Here is a 19,623-nt window from a genome sequence, read left to right on the forward strand (position 1 = left end):
TCTCAATAATTAAAATCATTTAAGTTTAAGAAATCCTTTTAGCTGACTTAACGGGCTTAGAGCACAAATTGAGTTTCGCTTTTTGTTAATAAATCATAAATTGCCCTGGCAGGCGATGGTCCTGTCTGCTTCCCCAGATGATTGCAAAAGTTAAATGAACTTAAAGTTTCTCCTTTTTTTATGTTTTAAGCAGCTTAGTGGGGCGTTCGACTTGGCCCGAAACTTGCTCGGCTTTGCATATTGATGCGGCATTAGGTGGCAAAAGTTGTGGCAACGTTGTAGCAACAAGTTCGGCGGATATAACTATGAAATGCTGCGGCACGACGATAAACTGTATCGCGCATACGCACTGTGAGCCGCCTTGGGGCAGGCTGCACATTGACATTCAGAAGACGTTCGTCGCAGATTCAGATACAGATTCCGGAGGGGGGATGAAAAAATAGATAAAGACAGCCTGGGTGACGACTGCGGAAGGGGGTTTTTATGCCAGCCATAAAGTTGCCGACTGCATTTCGGTTTCGTTTTGTTTGGCCATTAGCTTTGTTTTGTTTTATTGTCCATAGAATCCTTGCCACTGCTACTGTGACTATTGCCATTCCCGACACTGCTCTGTTTGCTCGCCATTGTCCTTGCACTAAATCAAAGTGTCGTTTGTTTGCGGCATGCAAAGGCCACGCGGCAAATCAAACACGATCTCGTCGGAGGGGGAAAGTTTATCGGCACTCGGATTCAGATTCGGGCTGGGAATCGGATTTTTATGGCCTCATTTTGGCTTTTGCATAACAATTAGCCAGTATGCTTTCGCACAGAGAGCCATTTTCTCATTTCATTTCATTGGAAAAGGAAAATAATCAGAGCCAAATAAGAGATAAACCAGAGTGAAATGGAAAAGATAAGCTTAATTTCTATCGAAGCGACCTACGACAACTTTGCTTTATGGTTCATTAGAGAATTTAAATGCAATATAAAGTTATAAATCGAAATGGGCAATAAAAGCAAAGTAAAATACGGGAAGTTGAAATTTACAATATATTTTAAGACAAGAAATCTACTGAAAATAAATTATATTTCTTTTCAACAACATTCCAAATTAGGATAAGGAGCGTGCTTTTGATTTAATTTAAAAACTTTGTAAATTTAAAATATTTTTGGTGATGAATATCCATCATTCAAATTTATAAATATTACTTGCAGAGTATTAAAAGATATGGTAAATCTAACGGCCATATTTCCCTCGATAAAATTGTAAACACAATCTACTACGCAAATCCAACCAGCTTCAATTCGAGGATATTCCCCCACCGAGAGGACCTGTTAAAAAGTTGAACTACCTTGTCGGGGGATATATCCACCGAGGAATACAAATATCAAATAAACGACAGCGCAGTGAACCGCGAATGCTGCAAAATGTGCAAAAGTACACAAAGAAAATTGCAATAACAATTTGGCGCAGACGAAAGCTGGAACAAAAAAATAACGCAAAATAAAATAGAATTATTTACCGAAAAACAGTTGAATTTCGGATGCTTTTCTATTGTTGCCTCTTCTGGGTGCACAGCATTTGCATAAAAAAATTCAAATTAAGCGAAAATGTGCAAAATGCTGTGAATGGATCTCAGTCCGTCCCGCTCCCTCCCGATAGTTGCGTCCCTTTCGCTCCCTCTCGCCAGTTATTTGGCCAGGCAAATGCAACAAATGAATGGTCAAATAAAAGCAGGACAAAGAAACGGACAGCTGGAAATGAGCAGCTAAGGCAAAAGCAGTTGACAGAGATGGGCTCAGATAAAGAGCGCAGTCGAGTGCCTAAAGTGTTCGTCTAATGACAAAGCAAATTGTGTGTATCTGCTGGCACAACAGCACAAGAAAAACACCGAAACCGTAAACAATCCGGCAACTTGAAGTGGAATTGGAAAAGTTTTAAAGTTCTCATCCATTTTCTTGCTGCAATTTCGATTGAAATAATTGTTGAATAAGTCTCGTCGTAAGCCAACCACAAGTGCAAGTAGTACAGCTCTATCTCCCCTCTCCCTCTCTGCTTTTCACTATCCTTTTACCTCGTTCTGTCACTCAGGACACTGCTAAAATAACAATCAACTTCGCCTGAGTCGCAACTCGACTAATTGTTGTTGCTGTTTGAGCTGCTTAATTAAGACGCCAACAACAGTAACTTCTTATATTCTCCCTCCGCTCTCTGACTACACCGGAAAAAGTTCCTCTGAAGTTGGTTACCACTAAATTGTTGAAATGAATGGAATTTGGGAAACCAACTCAGGCGAAAGTTAAAGATAATTTGGCCAGAATGTTATATTGCTAAGCGTGATTACAAAAAATGCAACAGCATCCGCTACTGCCTTTATCTAAATATTACAACATTTTCTGAAACGTTTTTGCCGCCTGCCGCGATTCAAATGATTTGAAACATATGTATCAAACGCTATCTTATTAAAGAAACTTTTGTCTTTAACTCCTACAAAAATTGATAAAAAAGTTGAAAAATTTATTAATGTATGCCATTTTAGCCAACACAAACAATACATGTTACCATTTTATTGCTAAAAATTGGAATGTAAAATGGAAAATTTAAAAAATTTTTTTTACACTTTATATATTAATATATACCGGTATTGTGATGAAGTTTTTCCACAGTGCTAAGCCCGTTTGTTTTCATTCCCTCTCGTTTCGTATCCGCTCAACTCGCCCGGCCCCTCCTTGTTTTTATTTGCATAGGCCTGCTCCGCAACCCCATCCTCATCCTCGTTCGCATAGCACTTGTCCAGTGCAAGGCATTTCAACGTCAGCGGATATGTCATTGTCTTTTCCATGCCCTCAACTCGATTGAAGAATCAAAAGTGCCACTTCAGATTATGTAAGGTTGGTATTGCAACTGCTTCCTTTAGACACTTTCTGACTTCACCCATCGGAGCAATTTGTTTTTGTGTTTATCCTTTTTTAAGGTTCACACTCTATTCAATCGCTTTATCTGCGCAGTTCCCTTAATACAACAGATATTTACATAAAATTCGACGCCATTCAAATTGCATATAAGCCAGAGTAGAGGCAAAAATTACACTGGAATAAAGAAAAAATTAAAAATTAACCTATTTTAAACATGTCTTTTGTTTTAGTAACTAAATTGTTAAAGAAAATTTGTTTATGTGCTTATGTTTCCATGAACTATGAATAGAAACTTTGGCAAATTAAGATAATTATATTTTTGCAAATATGTTTCGTGATTACAATTAAATGTAATAAAAAATTTAAAAATGGTGAACTATACAAATGGTGTCAGGTTAGATTAAAAATGTTATTTATCGAAACGAATAAGGAAAAAAAATATTGGATTCTAATAATTTTTTTTTTTTTTGCAGTGCATCAAGGATAGAGATTTTGCCCGTTTTTCAGCACTCGCCTCTTACAGGCCTTCCTTCACATGCCAGCACAATTGCCTTTGTCCTCCTTGGCCGCCTGTCATCTGGCTTTTTTACTGTTCGCTGTCTGCTGGCCGCTTTTTCTCTCCTTCGATTCCTTTTGCATTATGTCCCGTGCAGTGTGGTCCTGCTGCTGCGGCCTGCATTGTTTGAATGTAAATTCCGCTGCCTTGAGTCCGCTCAGAGTTTACGGTTCGAAGAACTAAATGTCAACAGTTTTCATAAATCTGCCACTGGTGGTGGACATCATCAGCTCAGCTCAGACCGCCAACCACGCCTCCGTGATCTGGCCTGGCTCGTCGCAAAGTTATCTTAAGTGCTCCGAGTGGAAACTGTCAGCCGTTCTGTTCTCGGGTTGGCTTGTTTGCCCGCTGTTTGTTTGCTGCTTGCTGACTCTTTGTCAACTGTTTTTGACAAGCTCTTTAAAGCAAATCACTTTCCCGAATGGTTGTTCGAATTAAATTTCCATTTTTTTGCTGGGCAATTATAATTTCCTTTTTTTTTGCATTTAAGTTTTGAATAACCTTTGTACGGATAAAAGTTCTTCCAAATTAATAGTTTTCGTTTTAGTAGCTTTTAAGGAAGCCTAATTTATGTTGCTAATAATAAAAGTATTTTATGCAGATACATTATTTAAAAATTAAATGGATTTTTTTTAAATTAGTCTCGCCAAATAGAAAGCAATCATCTTCTAGATAGAATTTTTAAAAAATTTCATTGATGATTAAGAGTTTCAATCAAATGTGAATTTAAGAATATTTTAAAATTAATGGATTCTTGTTTTTGCATTCTCCGGAATTCGCTGGCAATTACTTTCCATTAGCAGGGCATTGTAATGCTAAGCACAACTTTCAACTTTCGCTACTTTTGACCAAGCAACCCAAAACACAAATTGGCCAAGGCTCGACCAAGGTGGCAACACAATAATATTTTATGGCACGGCATTAACTTGGCCATTGAGAACAGGGCCGAAACTAAACCATTGTGTCTTGGCAAAAGTCAAAAGTGCCGTTGCTCGGAATCGATTCAGGAAAACCAGTTCCCCTGAACAGTGAACCATCAAGTCGACAAGATTCCATGTCCATACATGTTAGATTTCAATCGGTTTGAGCTTCGGTGGGGTCCACTGTGTTTTCACATTCCTAGAACACTGGCTAACATAAATCGACGATGCAAATTAGTTGCGGACTGACCCAAATCGGATGGCCATAAAATTGGTCGAGTGGTCCAAAATCGGTTTAGTCGTAGCCCGGGCCAACGCCTAAAATATGTATTAGCCAGAATGAAGCTGCCCCTACTGCTATTGCTAATCCAGTCTTGTGCCCTTGTGGCCAGAGGTAAGCCCCCTGAACGGTGTTTAAGTGAAAGTACAGTGATTGCTCACTATCTCTTCTTGCAGCCACTCCTGCCCGACACTGGCGTCGAGCACCCTCCCATGGAGTTTTCAACGTGGATGTCTATGCCTACAACAAGCCTCGGATGAACCTCGCCGGTCGCCGGGCGATGGCCAGACGATCTTCGCCGGATCCGCCCCCCATGGATCACCTACTGCAGCAGATCTCCCAGCACAGTCGCCGATCCGCCGACCAGAGGTCTCACTATAGGAACCTTGACGATGAGGTAGGACAGAGTCGAGCCAGCGAGCTAAGCAAAACAATTGAGAACTCGGCCATAAACATGCAATTGATGCCGCTGCAAATGAACTCGGGTCTGCACGCACAGGAGAATTTATACTCGAACGAGTTCCATGTGCAAAGTGTAGGGGCCAAGAAGATAGTGCAATTGAATACCCTGACCACCGACCATGAACGTAAACCAGTCGTCGAGGAAGTTATGGCCCAAAGGCAGCAGCAGGAGGAGCAGCAGGAGCCGCTAAAGGTGAAGCTGACACTGCCAGAGCTTCCCGAGCACAATGCAGCAGAAACAGAAGCCTTGCTTGGACAGGATAGCATCGGCAAAGAAGATGGCCCAGCCTCAGACGCCACTACGACAGCTCCTGCGGGGGAGTCCCTGACAAGTGTGAAAAAAACTATGGCCCCGAGTGGGACAATTATCGATATGGCATCGACAGGAATGCAGCAGCTTGTCAGCAGGCCGACAACGGAGAATGCCGGTGACACGAGCACAAAGGCTCACTCCGGCATGAAGAGGAAGGACGAAACCAGAGCCCGACCCCCTCGACCGAAGGCCAAGCGAAAGCAAACTCCAACAGGAGCAAAGTCGTCCAATGAAACTGATACAAAGATGTCAGCGAGCCAAGCTGTCACCAGCCCAGCTACTGCAGCTCCTGCAGCTGCTTCATCCCCTGAAACTAACCCCATCCTGAGACCAAGTCGTGGTCCATCGAAGGCGAAGCAACCGACGAAGGAATTGGAAACACAATCACCGGAAATCAGCACGCATCGTCCCTTAACAACGAACAGCAAGGGTAAGGGCAAGGGCAAGGGTAAAGGCAAAGATAAACGTCGCCAGGAATCACAGAGACGTCCTGCAAACGCGGGAGTAATGGAGGAGGAAATTGAAACTACGACAAATTGGTGGCAGATTCTCCCGTATGCGGAAATTAGAAAATTTCTGAATACGATTTATGATACCATCGCCGATGATGCTGACGACGAACGTGCCACGGATGATGTGTGAAGCCGGAGTTTTCGACGGTCGGGCCCTTTGGGTATACAGGGTTTCGGGACTAGTGTTTATAGGGTGACCGACCGAACGGCGAATTGAATTTCCGCTGGGACTCAACTTTGTGTACTGATCAAATAGCTAGTAAGTCGGCAATGTGACCATTTCTGTTTTATGGTCACAATGATTTGTAATAAAACAATCAATGAATATTGATTAAGTTAAAAGATTATTAAACCACTAATACTTTCAAACCCCCTTTTTAATTCCCCCTTCCTTTCACCCACATTCACTTTTAGTTCAAATATCTGACCCTATTAATCATAATAATCATCACTTCACAGCACAGTCATCAACATCTCTATTTAATGCGTCAACAAAGATGACTTAATTAAAAGTCCCCTGATCAAAAACAATAACTCGTCTGGGCACTTAAAAGCCCATCTATTCATATTTGAATAAACAAATAGAGGATGCCAGAACCGCGCCGGCATGCTTCTAGTTTAAACTTGAACACAGCTTAATGGGCATTAGACCCAAAGCGTCGCAGGTTAAAGTTGAAAGTGGTCGGACGGCTTCCATGCGCGGACCAAAGAGTTCACGGCAGGTAAAGCGTGAATCGAGCCGACATTAATGAGCTCAGAATCTTTTTTATGTCTGCGGAATTTATTTCACAGACTGGCTGCCTCCGAATTGTGAGTCAGCCGAAATAAATCTTTGCCCCTGATTGATTGGGCTTAATGAGAGATGATAATGTAAATGAATAAAGTGTGTATATTTATTTTGGTTATTTATTGAACGACCAGCAGGACAAATTTTTGTTTACTCAAGTGATTAAGAGTGAATCGTCGCCGGAGTTTTCTTTTTCCTCGCACTTTTCGTCTCGACTTGGGCTCAACATCGGCCACAATAAACAGCTGCGGTCCATTTTCTTGACGGGCCAATCCAAAGACTTCTTGATTAAACTTCGACGGTGCTGGCGTGGTGGGATTTTCCATGGGCTGGATAAGTGGCACACTGAATACGTGGCCCTCGTACAGATGCAGTTGCCAGTCGCAAAGATTCGGGATCAGGCTGCACTTGGCGGAAGAGTTATCCACAATGAGCTTCGCCTGGGTCAAACTCAACTGCCTGAGTTGCTGCAGTGCCTCATCTTGGATCGGTGGAGCAGCTTCGCACCACAGAACTAGAATGCAAAACGTGAACAGGGCTCGAAAGCCTTCGACGGAGCACATTTCGACTTCACCTACCACCTCCTCAGGAAGCCGAACTTGGACTGGTCGTTTTGGAAAGATGACCAAGTGGAGTGGGGCAACTGAAACCAGTTTGCTTGAATAGATTCGATTGGAGTGCTGTCAACTTTGTCATGTCAAAAGAATTGCGGATGAAGTTCCAATGGGCCTCACATAGAAAGTAGAATTTGTATCTTACGAAATATCTATAGTCCCTTCTTATTTAAATTATCAGATCTTCTGATTTTAATAATTTTCAATGCAGTTTCAACGCCCTGTAGTTTGAAGTATTTTGTTTTAATTAAGCTTCCAAAACTGTATTTATCGCAGATTATATCAGCTTTGTTAACTTCGATCGCTCGGTAAGATATGTTTTTTATGGTCTCTGCCAATAAGGTCTTCGCGTGGGTCTCAGCCATCCATTGATTTAAAGCCCTGAGGGCAGTTGGTTCATTCCCCTCTTAGCTTGTACTACCAGCTCGCATTCGGTTAGAGGAACGAATAGTGACTCCTCGAGCTCGAACACAGATTTGGAGAGCAAAAGCTGATCTTAAATTCAAATTCCTTAGTATGCATTATTCCGGTAAAGTAAACCATAAAAATCAGTCCTAGAATAATTTTTCCCTTATTAAATTTTATCTTTAAGAGTTGTGAGTTTTAACAGAAAATTGGCTGTTCTGAATCGATTATACAGAATTGGAGGAGAGGTTCAACAAAGCAAGACATGATGTTCGGTCTGCTAAAAATAATAAATTATTAAATAAATAAAAAAAAGTCAGAAACGGGTCTGATTCATATAAAGTATGTAATTTATTAATTTAAAAGAAAATTAGTACGATCATCTTGTAATTATTCGATTTGAGAATGTATCTGGCTAAGAAACTCTTTTTCCGTTTGGCCGGAACTTATGCTGCGCCAAAGATTGCGATGGTTTCCCATCAACTGGGGATATTAAGAGCAACGGTCTTCCATTCTCGTCCGACAATCTTACGAACTGGGCTTCTTCGGGCTTCATGCACAAGCGGGGATAGTAGAAACAAAGCGAGGTCACCGAGTGTGGCATAGTTTCGATCGAGAGCTTCTGTTCGGGCTGAAAAACATTGCTTAACTTATTGTTTTTCAGGTGCACTGATTTAATTTTCTGACACTCTGGAAGGTAGGGATATATTGAACAGAGGTTTCGGACAGGAGGATTTGTTGGTGCCTCAGTTGTTGCGTCCGTTGTTGCGTCTGTTGTTGCTTCTGTTGTAGCGTCCGTTGTTACAACAGTTGTTGCATCAGTGGTTGCATCCGTTGTTGCGTCCGTTGTTGCATCCGTTGTTGCATCCGTTGTTGCATCCGTTGTTGCATCCGTTGTTGCATCCGTTGTTGCATCCGTTGTTGCGTCCGTGGTAACAACAGTTGTTGCGTCCGTGGTAACAACAGTTGTTGCGTCCGTGGTAACAACAGTTGTTGCGTCCGTGGTAACAACAGTTGTTGCGTCCGTTGTTACAACAGTTGTTGCGTCAGTTGTTACAACAGTTGTTGCATCAGTGGTTGCGTCCGTTGTTGAGTCTGTTGTTATCTCCGTTGTCACATCAGTTGTAGAATCGGTTGGAGGTTCTGTTGTCGTTGGTGGCTTAGTTGGTGGCTTAGTTGGTGGCTTAGTTGGTGGCTTAGTTGGTGGCTTAGTTGGTGGCTTCGTTGGTGGCTTAGTTGGTGGCTTCGTTGGTGGCTTAGTTGGAGGCTTTGTTGGTGGCTTTGTTGGTGGTTTCGTTGGTAGTTTAGTTGGTGGTCCAGGTGTTGGCCACGGCGGACTGGTAGGTGGCACATACGGAGGATATGGGTAGTAAGGTGGCGGCGGATAAATTGGAGGTGAAGGATCATAGTATCCATATGAGGGAGCCCAATACTCTTCATGGGTGGGTCGATCTTTCTTCTTCTGATTGTTGGCTTGCCCCTTGGTAAGACCCGTGACATGTGAGATAATGCCTCCAACATCCCACACGGGTATACGGACTTGGACCTGATAGCCCGCGGTTAACGAAATAAGACATTGAGGTCCAGCTGCCACTAGCCAGATCCATAAGACAACACTTCTTAGCAGCTGCATGCTTTCAGTTAAAGCACAGACTGCTGTGGAGTCGTCATTAACGCCTTTTTATATTCCATAATGTCCCATGAAAGTGGATTATTAATCACTAATGACAATAAAATAAGAGGCCAACAAACTAAGAACTATTTCGGTCAATCCTTAAACTCATTATTTTATTAACTCCACGGTATTGCCATTTTCATGGGTTCATTCTATTTCTGTGATAAGCTAGTAGTGAGACTGATGGCTTTCAGAACATAATAATTTATTGACTACAAGCTTATTTGTAATCTTTATCTCAGTCATCATAGTCAACATCTAGCAAAGTAGTTTTGTTGTTTACTATGGATTAACAAAACTTGTTGTATTTCGTATAGCTGTCTTTAGTTCGATTGGATCTGCTTGTATTGTAGTTTTCAGTTCATCGGAAAGTTTCATAAATTAATTGCATGCTTTTTGCATAGTTGGGAAAAATAAAATATCAATTACGCCTATATAGGTTGGCTATACAAAAACGTGATGATATTTTGAATTTTTATACCCGTTACTCGTAGTGTAAGTAGCTTCATCTGACAATATGTTTTTTTTCCAATAAAAATGCTCATCTTCCACCAAACGCTGTTCGTCCCATTGCGCGAAATGAAAACCATGAAGTGGTTTTACTATTTTACAGCATATGTGCAAATCGGAAAGCTTATTGTTAGTTGTTAAAAGTCGTTTTAGGTTTATCTTAAAAAAAACCCTGAAGATTTTAACAAGGTACTTTTCCTCATTAAAGAATTAAGCTAAATAGCTATAAATAATACTGCCGACATAAATTTCATTTAAGACCCCGTTGGGGTCAAACTTTTTTGTTTTTGTATTCAAAAATATTTATTCTAAAGTGTATTGTTATAGTATATATTTTGGTTCAATATAAAATGATTTGTAGATTGTTTATTTCATTTAAACAGAAATAAGTTAGAGTCGTTGGTTATTTTTTGTTTTGATTAAACGGTAAATATATTTACTCCTGGAGGGATTCTTTCTTCGGGGTGGCCGCAAACCCAAGGGCCTTGGTTCTGAATAAAGGGGACGAGCAATGGTTGTCGTTAAAAGTGGAGGTTTAGCTAAGCCTCCAGGCGATATAAGAAGCAGAGGCTTGCCAAATCCGTCAGTTAGCCTTACATATTGCGCTTCCTCGGGCTGCGAACACAGTCGCGGATAATTGTGGCACAGCGTCGTCATGGACTGAGGCTCCGATTGCACTGTTAACTGCAACTCAGGACGGAGGGCGCCAGAGGAGGTTGGTTGTCCCTCTAAACTAAGAACCGTCGGTGTTAAAAGGGGACTACTCTGCAGTTGACTTTGATACGAATATAACGGATTGGCTGTAGTAGCTTGTTTTAGTTTATTTCCTCTGATTCGGTAAGATAAAATGGCCGTTTCTGTAGTTGAAGATGATGTGAAAGTACCACCCGTTGTAGAGGATCCTCCCGTTGTCGATGATTGTTCTGTCGTTGAATTGGATGTGGGTGCGATTGTTGTGCTGTTTACCGTCTCAGTTGTTGTAGGAACACTAGTGGATGAAGAACTCGATACAGAAACTGAAGATGCCGTTGATGTGGTTGTTGTTTTTATAGTAGTTGTAGTTGGCCGCCTGGTTGTCGTGCTTCTTCTAGTGGGATTTCTAGTTGGCCTTGGTCTTGGACGATTCGGAAGTTGAGGCCTCAGAGGCCTTAGAGGCCGAGGGGGACGAGGGAGGGGCATTGGGACAGGTACAGGCAGAGGCAAAGGATCAACAGGCTGCAGATTGCTTGTGGAGTATAACCCTTTCTTTTTGTGGTAAGCTTCCTGAATTAGCGCGTTGTAATAAGCGTCCCAAGGAGCAGCTGCGGATGGATTTTCTTGGGACGCCTGTGGAGGTTGGGTGGTGCTTGCTGCGCCAAATAACCGTGAGTAAAGATCACTTACATCCCAGAGTGGCATGTTCAACCTGGAAGATCCTTTTGGACCGTCACCCCATACTGGTATTGTGATCACTAATATATAGAACGCGTATCTCGAAAACATCTCGAATCGACAAGGTTACTTTAAAGCCTTGAACCAAACTGAGCTTACTAATATGTTCAATAACGTTTATATAGACTTATCAGAATATAAAAAACCACTGATGATGCCCCAGAGCAATAGGCGACCCAATGGCTTTATATATAATACAATTGTCAATAGAGCTGGTTGATTGTTTGCCATTAAACAAAGCAAGAATGTTCGACGTTCTTTCTTAGTCAAAGTGTTAGACAAGCTGCTTTTTATTGGAGAATTCCGTATTTATATTTCTGTGCTGTACTAATACCAACACTTTCAAAATAACTAAAGCTTTAAGTAAAATTGGCATATTTTAAATATGAAATAAATATTTAGTTACATGTTGAAGGCAACTTTAAGTACTTGGGCACGTAGCGAGTTTTCAATCTGGCACATTTCAAACCCATTTGGTTGACGCAGAGATGGTGACATCTCTGACCCTATTTTTTAATAACAAAATAATAATAATCTATATTTTTCATTGCTTTTTATCCTGCAAATAGTTTTTAGAATTTCTCGTATATATATTGCAGTGTCATTCCGCAGTATATTAACTTAAGAACTTTCGATTTGTTTCAAATTTTTAAGTTAAATATAATTTTGGTCTTTATTTATAGCAGATTATGGTCGTTCCTTGCCTAATGTCTCTACTCGGCCAAAGATAATATTTTCCGTTATGACTACCTAGCCTACTTGATAGTTAAGTCATGTTGTCCATTGGTTTTACTTATAGCACGCCAAAGAGCTGGTTTCTGTTGAGATTGAGCGGATCGTCCTTCAACCGGTGATATTAGCAACAGGGGCTTTCCATTTCTGTCGGTGAGACGAACAAATTGGGCTTCCTCCGGTTTCAGGCACAGACGAGGGTAAAAGAAACAGAGCGAAGTCACTGATTGGGGCATTGAAGTTATTGCCTGTGGTTGCTCTGGCTTAAATACAGTGCCCGATGCCGCAATATCAGACATCCCAGGTTTACTTAATTCAAAGCTCAATGCTTTGGCAGACTGACAAATAGGAAGTTCAGGGAAAGTTATGCAAATTAATGTTGATGGGCCTTTAGTTGTCGATGCAGACTCCGTTGTTGGACTTGTAGTGGATGTTGTGGATGAGTCTATCGTTGTCGATGTGGGAATCGCAGTAGACGTTATTGGGCTTTCAGTTGTCGATGCGGACTCCGTTGTTGGACTTGTAGTGGATGTTGTGGATGAATCTGGTGTTGTTGATGTGGGAATCGCAGTAGACGTTATCAGGCTTTCAGTTGTCGATGCGGAATCCGTTGTTGAGCTTGAAGTGGGTGTTGTGGAGGAATCTGTTGTTGTTGATGTGGGAATCGCAGTAGACGTTATCGGGCTTTCAGTTGTAGTTGAAGATTCTGTTGTTGAACTTAAAGTGGATGTTGTGGATGAGTCTGTCGTTGTCGATGTGGGAATCGCAGTAGACGTTATTGGGCTTTCAGTTGTCGATGCGGACTCCGTTGTTGGACTTGTAGTGGATGTTGTGGATGAATCTGGTGTTGTTGATGTAGGAATTGCAGTAGACGTTATCGGGCTTTCAGTTGTAGTTGAAGATGCTATTGTTGAACTTGTAGTGGATGTTGTGGATGAGTCTGTCGTTGTCGATGTGGGAATCGCAGTAGACGTTATCAGGCTTTCAGTTGTCGATGCGGAATCCGTTGTTGAACTTGTACTGGATGATGTGGATGAGTCTGTTGTTGTGGATGTAGGAATTGCAGTAGACGTTATCGGGCTTTCAGTTGTAGTTGAAGATACTATTGTTGAACTTGTAGTGGATGGTTTGGATGAGTCTGGTGTTGTTGATGTGGGAATCGTAGTAGACGTTATCGGGCTTTCAGTTGTCGATGCGGACTCCGTTGTTGAGCTTGAAGTGGGTGTTGTGGAGGAATCTGTTGTTGTTGATGTGGGAATCGCAGTAGACGTTATCGGGCTTTCAGTTGTAGTTGAAGATTCTGTTGTTGAACTTGTAGTGGATGTTGTGGATGAGTCTGTCGTTGTCGATGTGGGAATCGCAGTAGACGTTATTGGGCTTTCAGTTGTCGATGCGGACTCCGTTGTTGGACTTGTAGTGGATGTTGTGGATGAATCTGGTGTTTTTGATGTGGGAGTCACAGTAGACGTTGTAGTTGAAGATTCTGTTGTTGAACTTGTAGTGGATGATGTGGATGAGTCTGTTGTTGTGGATGTAGAAATTGCAGTAGACGTTATCGGGCTTTCAGTTGTCGATGCGGACTCCGTTGTTGGACTTGTACTGGATGATGTGGATAAGTTTGTTGTTGTGGATGTAGGAATTGCAGTAGACGTTATCGGGCTTTCAATTGTAGTTGAAGATGCTATTGTTGAACTTGTAGTGGTTGTTGTGGGAATCGCAGTAGACGTTATTGGGCTTTCAGTTGTCGATGCGGACTCCGTTGTTGGACTTGTAGTGGATGTTGAGGATGAATCTGGTGTTGTTGATGTGGGAATCGCAGTAGACGTTATCGGGCTTTCAGTTGTCGATGCGGGCTCCGTTGTTGAGCTTGAAGTGGGTGTTGTGGAGGAATCTGTTGTTGTTGATGTGGGTATCGCAGTAGACGTTATCGGGCTTTCAGTTGTAGTTGAAGATTCTGTTGTTGAACTTAAAGTGGGTGTTGTGGAGGAATCTGTTGTTGTTGATGTGGGAATCGCAGTAGACGTTATCGGGCTTTCAGTTGTAGTTGAAGATTCTGTTGTTGAACTTGTAGTGGATGTTGTGGATGAGTCTGTCGTTGTCGATGTGGGAATCGCAGTAGACGTTATTGGGCTTTCAGTTGTCGATGCGGACTCCGTTGTTGGACTTGTAGTGGATGTTGTGGATGAATCTGGTGTTTTTGATGTGGGAGTCACAGTAGACGTTGTAGTTGAAGATTCTGTTGTTGAACTTGTAGTGGATGATGTGGATGAGTCTGTTGTTGTGGATGTAGAAATTGCAGTAGACGTTATCGGGCTTTCAGTTGTCGATGCGGACTCCGTTGTTGGACTTGTACTGGATGATGTGGATAAGTTTGTTGTTGTGGATGTAGGAATTGCAGTAGACGTTATCGGGCTTTCAATTGTAGTTGAAGATGCTATTGTTGAACTTGTAGTGGTTGTTGTGGGAATCGCAGTAGACGTTATTGGGCTTTCAGTTGTCGATGCGGACTCCGTTGTTGGACTTGTAGTGGATGTTGAGGATGAATCTGGTGTTGTTGATGTGGGAATCGCAGTAGACGTTATCGGGCTTTCAGTTGTCGATGCGGGCTCCGTTGTTGAGCTTGAAGTGGGTGTTGTGGAGGAATCTGTTGTTGTTGATGTGGGTATCGCAGTAGACGTTATCGGGCTTTCAGTTGTAGTTGAAGATTCTGTTGTTGAACTTAAAGTGGGTGTTGTGGAGGAATCTGTTGTTGTTGATGTGGGAATCGCAGTAGACGTTATCGGGCTTTCAGTTGTAGTTGAAGATTCTGTTGTTGAACTTGTGGTGGATGTTGTGGATGAGTCTGTCGTTGTCGATGTGGGAATCGCAGTAGACGGTTTTGGGCTTTCAGTTGTCGATGCGGACTCCGTTGTTGGACTTGTAGTGGATGTTGTGGATGAATCTGGTGTTTTTGATGTGGGAGTCGCAGTAGACGTTGTAGTTGAAGATTCTGTTGTTGAACTTGTAGTGGATGTTGTGGATGAGTCTGTCGTTGTCGATGTGGGAATCGCAGTAGACGTTATTGGGCTTTCAGTTGTCGATACGGACTCCGTTGTTGAACTTGAAGTGGATGTTGTGGATGAGTCTGTTGTTGTGGATGAGGAAATCGCAGTAGACGTTATCGGGCTTTCAGTTGTCGATGCGGACTCCATTGTTGAACTTGTTGTTGATGTTGTGGATGAATCTGGTGTTGTTGCTGTGGGAATCGCAGTAGACGTTATCGGGCTTTCAGTTGTCGATGCGGACTCCGTTGTTGAGCTTGAAGTGGGTGTTGTGGAGGAATCTGTTGTTGTTGATGTGGGAATCGCAGTAGACGTTATCGGGCTTTCAGTTGTAGTTGAAGATTCTGTTGTTGAACTTGTGGTGGATGTTGTGGATGAGTCTGTCGTTGTCGATGTGGGAATCGCAGTAGACGTTATCGGGCTTTCAGTTGTCGATGCGGACTCCGTTGTTGAGCTTGAAGTGGGTGTTGTAAAGGAATCTGTTGTTGTTGATGTGGGAATCGCAGTAGACGTTATCGGGCTTTCAGTTGTAGTTGAAGATTCTGTTGTTGAACTTGTGGTGGATGTTGTGGATGAGTCTGTCGTTGTCGATGTGGGAATCGCAGTAGACGTTATCGGGCTTTCAGTTGTCGATGCGGACTGCGTTGTTGAGCTTGAAGTGGGTGTTGTGGAGGAATCTGTTGTTGTTGATGTGGGAATCGCAGTAGACGTTATCGGGCTTTCAGTTGTAGTTGAAGATTCTGTTGTTGAACTTAAGTGGATGTTGTGGATGAGTCTGTCGTTGTCGATGTGGGAATCGCAGTAGACGTTATCGGGCTTTCAGTTGTCGATGCGGACTCCGTTGTTGAGCTTGAAGTGGGTGTTGTGAAGGAATCTGTTGTTGTTGATGTGGGAATCGCAGTAGACGTTATCGGGCTTTCAGTTGTAGTTGAAGATTCTAGTTGTTGAACTTAAAGTGGATGTTGTGGATGAGTCTGTCGTTGTCGATGTGGGAATCGCAGTAGACGTTATTGGGCTTTCAGTTGTCGATGCGGACTCCGTTGTTGGACTTGTAGTGGATGTTGTAGGATGAATCTGGTGTTTTTGATGTGGGATTCGCAGTAGACGTTATCGGGCTTTCAGTTGTCGATGCGGAATCCGGTGTTGAACTTATACTGGATGATGTGGATGAGTCTGTTGTTGTCGATGAGGGAATCGCAGTAGACGTTATCGGGCTTTCAGTTGTCGATGCGGACTCCATTGTTGAACTTGTAGTTGATGTTGTGGATTGATCTGGTGTTGTTGATGTGGGAATCGCAGAAGACGTTATCGGGCTTTCAGTTGTCGACGCAGTTTCTGTAGTTATGGGTGATGTTGTTGATGTTGGTATAGTCGTTGGAGCTTGAGTTGATGTTGTCACGTCATCAGTTGTAGTCAATGGAAAAGGTGTTGTTGTAGTTTGAAATGCGTTGGGGTCATAGGGGCCATATGGTCCGAAGTATCCATATCCATATGGATCATATTGTCCTGGATTCTGGTATGCATTTGCCCAATAGTTATTATAATAGTCGTTCAAATAATCAGTGTATTCGTTATACTGCTGGTTATTATTCGATGGGCTTGGATTGTTATTGTTTCCTGAGTTGATTCTAATTCCGGTGATTCGCGTGAATAAAGTGGAAGCATCCCACACAGGTATTCTTATTTTTATTGACTGCCCCCTAGCCTGACTGGCAAGCAGGAGCAACAAACCGACAGCATTTAATATCATTCCGAGCTGAGATAAGTCGGAGGTCTGGTTAGCCTAGAACTGATTTGATAGCGGCTGGACACCTGGAGCTTTATACAAGCCACTGAAGTCATAAAATTAAAATAATACTATACATAAACAAAAGGTTGAATAGATCTAACTTCATATATTTTAACTGTTTATAGATTTTGAAAGTTTCGAGCCTTACTGAAAAAACACTTCTAAGCTGGCGAACATCGTAATCGGTGCAGCTGATGCTAATTAGTTCTTAGCGCTACCATTTAGACTTAGCCATTCATTCGGCAGGTTTTTGTGGTGTTACTTCTGCTTCTAAAACGTTGTTTCCTAGATTTGGAATCAATTATCTGGAGAAAGAAATGTAAATAATTTTTTTTGCTTTCTGTTGTTCTTTTTTATTGAATAAATTAATTTTCGCATGTGTAAGATACACCAAAGTTTTTTCGTTCTATGAGTCTTCTATTTTTTTCCGCCATATGCAAAGTATGGAGACGGCTGTCCCCCACGGTAAATGTTTTCGTATGGTATATATACTGGCGACGACTGAGCTGCAGACGAAGCCACTGCGGAGCCACGGACGTAAATTGGGTTGGCACTGATGCGGTGCAGATCATAGGGACTGATCAGAGCGCTGGGAACATAGTGGTAGGGCAGAGGCGTAGTTTGAGACCGCATATTCGCCACTGCCGTTGAAGTCGTATCGGTGTTTGCGGTTGCTACAGCAGTGGAAGTTGTTGGAGATGCTGTCGTTGTGGGAGTGGTGGCAACCGCAGTGGAGGTGGCGTCGGATCCTGCTGTAGAAGCAACTGCCGTAGAAGTTGTTGGTGAAGCTGTCGTTGTGGGTGTGGTGGCTACTGCAGTGGAAGTGGTGTCGGATCCTGGAGAAGTAGCAACTGCAGTTGAAGTAGGTGGAGCTGCTGTGGTTGTAGATGCGCCGGCTACAGCGGTTGAAGTAATTGGCGTAGGAAGGGCAGTAGAGGTCGTTGGCGTTCCCGTACTTGTAGGAAGGGCAGTAGAGGTCATTGGAGTTGACGGCGGTGTGTCAGGAGCTGCAGTGGTTGATTCCGGTACTGGCTGCGGTCCTTGTCCATTGTTTGCGTTAGGGCCGAAGGGTCCATAGTAATAGTTGTAATATTGGTTGTAAGCCTCCTGAGCTTGGTAGTACTGCTGAGCTTGGTAATACTGTTGCCATAGATTGCTATAATATTGATTTAGATTGTCAGTGTAGTCCGCTTGAGCTTGAGCGTTGTTGCTGCTGCTTGAAGGACGTCCTGCACCTCCTCCACCTCCTCCACTGCCTCCACCGCCTCCAGTTAAAGCCGAGACAATACTTCCTACGGAGTAAACAGGAAAACTAATGGACTGCCCCCAGGCTTGACCAGTAAGCAAGAACAGCAGTCCTATGGTTTTTATCAGCATTATGAAGAGAGATTCTACGGTGCTCCGGTTAGTTCAGAACTAAAATGACGGCTTCTAAATGCGAACAGTTTTATACGGTCTGTCGGGTGTCATTAAGTGGATTGTGTCTGGGACCTACAAAAGACCGGACTGGAACACGGGCGTCAAATCAAATTTCGAACTGGGCTTGGTGATGATCCAAATCGGTAATTTGAATTTTTATTGTTTTGAATAGTGAAATCACAGAAGTGAACCGAAAGCTTATTTCGCATAACTTAGCGGACTAATGGCCTGTCATAATACGAAAGTTCTACTTAACGGGCCTTTATTACAAGACATCGCTAATTGACTAATTTATCTTTATTGATCTCCACTGATAAGTAATATTTGCTTAGCCAACTCGGTAGTAATATGAAGCAGGCCTATATATAGGTCTATAGTATACGTTTCTTCTTGGAGGTGTATAGTAGAGGACGCTTGCACTGCTTTGCGGTCGAGCCGTAGCTGGACGGCTTGTAGTCTGCTGAAGAATTTTGTTTACCGATTGCTCAAACTCGTCCAAATCATATTTAATGCGAGATCCGTTCTTAAAGTCTATATAGTCGTAGTCCTCATCGTTACCGTTTAAATCTTTCTCAACCGCCGGCATTCGAGTTGTTGTGGTGGCCTGAGCAAAAAAGTCTGCCAGCAAAGCGGGGGAAATTGTGGGGGCACCCGCTTCGTCTCCTGACTGCTGTAGTCCCTGTAGAATACCTTGCAGGAATTGCTCGCGTACCAAATTACTCGACTGCTGAGAGTTCACCATCTCATCCGACTGGGGTTGCCTTATAATCGCACTGTTTGTGCCGGTGATTGTCTCACCTTGCGGTCTGCGGACGGGAACCTGTGCCAGGGCTCCCGGATAGCCCAGAAGTAGTAGCCATGGTAAAGCTGTTCGGATTTGTTCCTGCTCTGAACTCACGGGACCTGCACTTACTCGAATACTGGTCCATACCACTAAACACAGTAGAAATCCGATTTGTTTCATATCGAAACGCGTTCGCCTTTGAACTAACACTGTCTGGGCTTGGTCTTGCATATTTAGCAAATATTTGCACACGACGATATGTAAATGCTAATGTAGGTTCATTAATAAGTTTGCGATAGGAGAAATCGATCGAGTCTCTCTTAAGTTTCTTTCTTTTTTTTTAGCTTTTTGTTTACCTTTTTAATTCGTTTACAATCGGTTTATTGGAACTGAATCATCAACAAAGATTATAACCCGGTGAATGCTTTGTCAAAAGCCACTTTTGCTATCAAACTGGTTTTCTGTTTTGGTTTTTACACCTGAAAGTTAAAACTATGT

General features: G+C 42.6%; 7 protein-coding genes across 7 annotated transcripts; 1 reads left to right on the forward strand and 6 right to left on the reverse strand.

Annotated features, from left to right (window-relative positions):
- Positions 1-4,710: 4,710 nt before the first annotated feature.
- On the forward strand, positions 4,711-6,068 carry LOC128256170 (uncharacterized). The gene is made up of 2 exons (XM_052986305.1): positions 4,711-4,765; positions 4,828-6,068. The coding sequence occupies exons 1-2, from the start codon at positions 4,711-4,713 to the stop codon at positions 6,066-6,068; spliced, it is 1,296 nt and encodes a 431-aa protein (XP_052842265.1).
- A 776-nt stretch (positions 6,069-6,844) lies between these two features.
- LOC128256111 (uncharacterized) lies at positions 6,845-7,579 on the reverse strand. The gene has a single exon (XM_052986206.1). It carries the CDS (start codon positions 7,286-7,288, stop codon positions 6,845-6,847), a length of 444 nt encoding a protein of 147 aa, XP_052842166.1. The 5' UTR covers positions 7,289-7,579.
- A 580-nt stretch (positions 7,580-8,159) lies between these two features.
- On the reverse strand, positions 8,160-9,377 carry LOC128256213 (uncharacterized). Its single transcript, XM_052986444.1, has 2 exons — positions 8,636-9,377; positions 8,160-8,485 (listed from the first exon to the last, which is right to left on the reverse strand). The coding sequence occupies exons 1-2, from the start codon at positions 9,375-9,377 to the stop codon at positions 8,160-8,162; spliced, it is 1,068 nt and encodes a 355-aa protein (XP_052842404.1).
- A 926-nt stretch (positions 9,378-10,303) lies between these two features.
- LOC128256238 (uncharacterized) lies at positions 10,304-11,449 on the reverse strand. The gene has a single exon (XM_052986492.1). The coding sequence runs from the start codon at positions 11,409-11,411 to the stop codon at positions 10,320-10,322; it is 1,092 nt and encodes a 363-aa protein (XP_052842452.1). The 5' UTR covers positions 11,412-11,449; the 3' UTR covers positions 10,304-10,319.
- Positions 11,450-11,797: 348 nt separating this feature from the next.
- Positions 11,798-16,937, reverse strand: LOC128256214 (uncharacterized). Its single transcript, XM_052986445.1, has 5 exons — positions 16,166-16,937; positions 15,896-16,082; positions 15,609-15,737; positions 14,625-15,491; positions 11,798-14,390 (listed from the first exon to the last, which is right to left on the reverse strand). Exons 1-5 carry the CDS (start codon positions 16,881-16,883, stop codon positions 12,116-12,118), a joined length of 4,176 nt encoding a protein of 1,391 aa, XP_052842405.1. The 5' UTR covers positions 16,884-16,937; the 3' UTR covers positions 11,798-12,115.
- Positions 16,938-17,115: 178 nt separating this feature from the next.
- Positions 17,116-18,337, reverse strand: LOC128256240 (uncharacterized). The gene has a single exon (XM_052986495.1). It carries the CDS (start codon positions 18,297-18,299, stop codon positions 17,340-17,342), a length of 960 nt encoding a protein of 319 aa, XP_052842455.1. The 5' UTR covers positions 18,300-18,337; the 3' UTR covers positions 17,116-17,339.
- Positions 18,338-18,465: 128 nt separating this feature from the next.
- LOC128256242 (uncharacterized) lies at positions 18,466-19,335 on the reverse strand. The gene has a single exon (XM_052986497.1). It carries the CDS (start codon positions 19,303-19,305, stop codon positions 18,670-18,672), a length of 636 nt encoding a protein of 211 aa, XP_052842457.1. The 5' UTR covers positions 19,306-19,335; the 3' UTR covers positions 18,466-18,669.
- Positions 19,336-19,623: the final 288 nt, after the last annotated feature.

Source organism: Drosophila gunungcola (genome assembly GCF_025200985.1).
Source record: "Drosophila gunungcola strain Sukarami chromosome 2R unlocalized genomic scaffold, Dgunungcola_SK_2 000013F, whole genome shotgun sequence".
NCBI lineage: Eukaryota > Metazoa > Arthropoda > Insecta > Diptera > Drosophilidae > Drosophila > Drosophila gunungcola.